This window comes from Dendroctonus ponderosae, unplaced genomic scaffold (genome assembly GCF_020466585.1).
Source record: "Dendroctonus ponderosae isolate FM_Combo_2020 unplaced genomic scaffold, Dpon_F_20191213v2 Dpon_F_20191213_10, whole genome shotgun sequence".
NCBI lineage: Eukaryota > Metazoa > Arthropoda > Insecta > Coleoptera > Curculionidae > Dendroctonus > Dendroctonus ponderosae.
The window spans coordinates 1,788,142-1,792,038 of NW_026017111.1; the positions used below are offsets into that span (position 1 = coordinate 1,788,142).

The following is a 3,897-nucleotide window of genomic DNA, read 5'->3' on the forward strand; positions in this document are numbered from 1 at the left end:
TTGTTTCCATCAAAATTCAACTTGGCTTCTGGTAAATCCCACTTCTGACACCAAATGTACCGTGGATGGCCGGGTATCAAACTCTTTCTTCAGCTTCCAACTTTTATTCACCTCGGTATAACTTTAAATGCGGAACAGCTAGTGAATATTTTTTAAATGTTTTTTTGTAAAGGTAACACTTTCAGCAATCGAGCTCGGATTTGCCGGTGTTTCTTGGCCGAGATTGCACGGGAATTATCACGGATTTAGGCAGGAAAGTGCAACGGCTTGAATTGGGCGACGAAGTTTGGGTGACGATCCCGTTCTGGTCTCAAGGCACTTTATGCCAAACCATCCTGATTTCAGAGCATCGGGTAGGCGTGTGATTTTTCAAAAACCTCAACCCTCAATCGCTATTAATTCATTGGCAGGTTGCGAGAAAACCGAAAAATGTGGGCTTTGAAGGGGCCTGCAGCGTTCCTTATGCGGGCAGTCTGGCTCTTTCAGTGCTGTCCGAAGCGAAAATCGATCTGAATAGCGCCGCTAACAAAAGGTGAGGATGAACCGCTTAATTGTCCCGAAAACCCATTTTCAATGTATTAAAGGTTTCTGATTCAAGACGGTTGTACGCCTGTGGGATGCGTGCTGATCCAATTGTTGAATAGCTGGAAAGCCCACATTACGACCACTTGCCATAAAAGGGCCGTGCCGGTGGCCAAAGCTTTAGGCGCTAGAGAAGTTATCAGCATTGACGCCCCTTCGTTGAGTAAGTCATTCATTTAGTTTCTTTCAACCCATAATGCGAACTGTTTTTTGGGGTTTAGGCGATGAAGATCATGTGGAAGAATTCTCGGATACCGAGAATTTCTCAAAAACCGTGCTCAAAGAGCTGCAACTAAAAGGCGAAGTATTCGACTTTATCATTGTCACCCGAAACGAGAAGTGAGTAGTGGAAAAGTAGGCTCTTGAGCCGCACATTTGGACTGTTGAAAATTTCGACCACGGTGTTGCTTTTTTATAGCTTGAACTGGGAAAGCCTGAGAAACTTTTGCGCAGGAGAAGGCAAACTGTTATCAACACTGCCCGAGAAGCTCTCATCGGACTCCTATGGGTTCTTAGCCAGATTCATTTTTTCAACTTACATTCGGCTCAAATTCCTAATGGGGGTAAGCAAAAAATCGACAAGTCGTATTTATTATAAAATTACAAGCATCGGCTTGTTTCGCGCCTTTTGCTAGCTAAAAATGCCATCAAAACTTACCTGTTTATGGACGGGAAACGTTTCTTTTTCAGCATATTCTGGGTGTTCCGAGCAACAACTACGACGAGGCCCATTTATGCCACGCGACTTTGGACAAACTAACCGCATTAGTGGAGGATGGGGTGCTGCAAACGGTGGTAGACAAAGTATTTCACCCTAAAGATATCGAAGTGGCTCTAAATTACATTCAGTCGTCGCAATCCATTGGCAGTTCAGTCATCACGTTCCGGTAACGAATTCTCCATTGTTTCACTTCAATTCGTAGGCAAATGATTTATTTTTGATACGACCCCTTCATTGGCAAGACTGAAATAGTGAAGCCTATAAAAGATCAGAACGAATATTGTAGATTATTGTCTCACACACACAAAGCCAAATATACAAGTGGTGCTAACCGTCGATTTAGTTAATTAGTCACTTTATTATATTATTGAAGAAATAAATACTGTTTGCTAAAAAAATAGATAACCAGTGTTTTGTTGTCAAAAAAAAACCATCCACATATTTTAAACATACGTTTATTAAATGATTTTATTCAAAACAAATCTTTAGAAGGAAACAACTATAATATAGATATAGCCGGCGTAAATGAAAAAGCAACGTTTTGCTGCCTCCCAATTAGCTGCACTCACTCTAAATATTTACAATGCTTGTAAATATACATAATTACGTTACATTAATACTGTGGCTAGTTGGGTGGCAGGAAAACGCAATTATAATACCGTGAAAATATTGTATATAATATAAAAAGAGTAAATACTTAAGTTATTAGTACACAAAAGCTAATCTTAAAATAGTTAAGGTAGTAAGTTGCTGTCGAGGACGAGCACTATCGGTGAAAAAGTCGCCTGAACCAAAGTGTTTTCAGTGAAATTTTCGCCATTAGTGAAAGTAAAAAAACGAAAGAATGGGCCCTTAATTACGTTCAATGTCATGGGTAAAGACTTAGTGTCAAATACATACACTGCTCTCTTAAATATCTATTTTTTTAAATTCTACACTCTGAACACAGCACTACCTCAAACTAGGTACTCTCAAAGGTTAGGTGTTGGTACATAAAACACTTATTGTCGCGATCAATCGGACTTAAGTGAAGGATTTCGGGTCCCAAACGTTTCCTTACAGTTTGTCAGTTAAGCTTAGTTCATACAATAAATCGAAAGAATCTGGAATGTAGTTAGTTTGCCATTATTATGCATAGTTAGAGATGTAAATTTTGAACACATACCTGCCTGTTATCTTCGTTTGTGAGATTCAATATCTACGACAAATATTTAAAGCACCTCTGGCTGAATTACACATGAATAAAATAAATAAATAATACATAAAATCCCGTTCTAAACAACACAAATTTTACTGGTTTTCGAAACGGGTCTACATAAAAAACCGATAAACTCCTCCAATGCAAATGGGTTAAACAACGTATGACCTTACATCGAAAGCTTATGGAAAGGAGATTTAATGGTGCTTGTGATGACGTGAGATCGTGCATCCCACTGCTTTAAAAACTTAAAACTACTAATAAACTCTTAAAATCTTCATAATATACAAAAGCTAGCTTTTTATGCAGAAAACGCTTTTTTAAGCTGCGGAAAAATCGTTTTGTCTTGGACATCTGCAATACAAAACACCGTCTTATATTCAGCGCCATTAGTGGTCTAAAATCGCCGGTTATTATCTAGAAATGTCCAAAACCAAAGGGGGCAGATCTAGATAACTACCAAAATCCTCGCTTGCTTACCTTAAGAAATATCCATCTATTGCTGCTGCGCGGCTTGTTGCTGGATTTCGATTTTTTCCACCGTCATATCGGGATTCATGGCAGTGGCTTCTTGAATCGCTTCGGCCAGGGCTCGATCATGATCAATCGGGTCCCCATCCGATTGGATGGTAATCTTCTGTTCCACCCTCGTTTCAACCACTCCATCGCGTTCAGTTTTATACTGCAACATCAATCATAGACTAAGCTAAATTAAACTCAATAGATTTGATTCGTGAATACATGCGTTCTTTCTTCACTAAACAGTTGAAAATACCCTAAAGCCTGTGTCCCATGCATCCGTTTATACGATGGTACGTAATAATTTTTGTTGATAGTGATGAGCAGACAACGACTGCATGGTCTTGGTCTTGCAAGGCTTAATAATAATTCTTCGTTCGCAAGCATTGAGGAATTTTACTGTTTACACTTCGACTTATTTCCGGGCTCTCCCAAGGGACTTTGGGAAAAGAATTAAAGTGAATACTGGAAACTGTTTAGCGAATTTATTTGCTACTTGAGTTTTTACTTTTTTATGTAATGTGCATAAAACGCACGTATTTGTTATTAACTTATCTACACCTTCAGGGCAAAAATTTAAAAGTATTTGAACAAATTTGGCACCGCAGTGTGCCACTTGTCCAAAGCTTTGGTCCCTAATTTTATATTTTTTCACTTCAAGTGAATCATTGGTATGTTAAGGGCTTCTTTTGAAGACCAAGACCAGTCTCGCTCATCACTACTTAAAGAGTCTTTTGCACTGTTAAATAAATAAGTCGTCATTTTAGTTAAGAACGAAACGACGAAATTTTTGGGAGATGGAGTGAGTTTTAAAGCAAAACTGATCGGCATTTTGGAAGTGTCTGAAGCTAGAGGTGATAGAATGTGCCAAGAGGCA

General features: G+C 38.9%; 2 protein-coding genes across 4 annotated transcripts in view; one reads left to right on the forward strand and one right to left on the reverse strand.

The window, feature by feature from the left end:
- The window catches only part of LOC109542653 (reticulon-4-interacting protein 1, mitochondrial), a gene marked incomplete in the record, with an annotated part of 4,323 nt that extends 2,620 nt beyond the window's left edge, over positions 1–1,703 (forward strand). The window contains 6 exon segments of the mRNA XM_019911963.2: positions 186–353; positions 411–532; positions 585–745; positions 804–921; positions 1,001–1,145; positions 1,273–1,703. Of these exon segments, the coding sequence (XP_019767522.2) occupies positions 186–353; positions 411–532; positions 585–745; positions 804–921; positions 1,001–1,145; positions 1,273–1,473 (915 nt within the window).
- A 39-nt stretch (positions 1,704–1,742) lies between these two features.
- The window catches only part of LOC109542621 (protein 4.1 homolog), a 20,809-nt gene continuing 18,654 nt past the window's right edge, over positions 1,743–3,897 (reverse strand). For all 3 annotated transcript variants that reach the window (XM_019911914.2, XM_019911912.2, XM_019911913.2), the window contains 2 exons: positions 2,982–3,183; positions 1,743–2,855 (listed from right to left, as the gene is read on the reverse strand). In XM_019911914.2, coding sequence (XP_019767473.2) covers positions 2,998–3,183 — 186 coding nt within the window. In that variant the 3' untranslated portion in view covers positions 1,743–2,855; positions 2,982–2,997. The remainder of the gene's footprint in view (positions 2,856–2,981; positions 3,184–3,897) is intronic.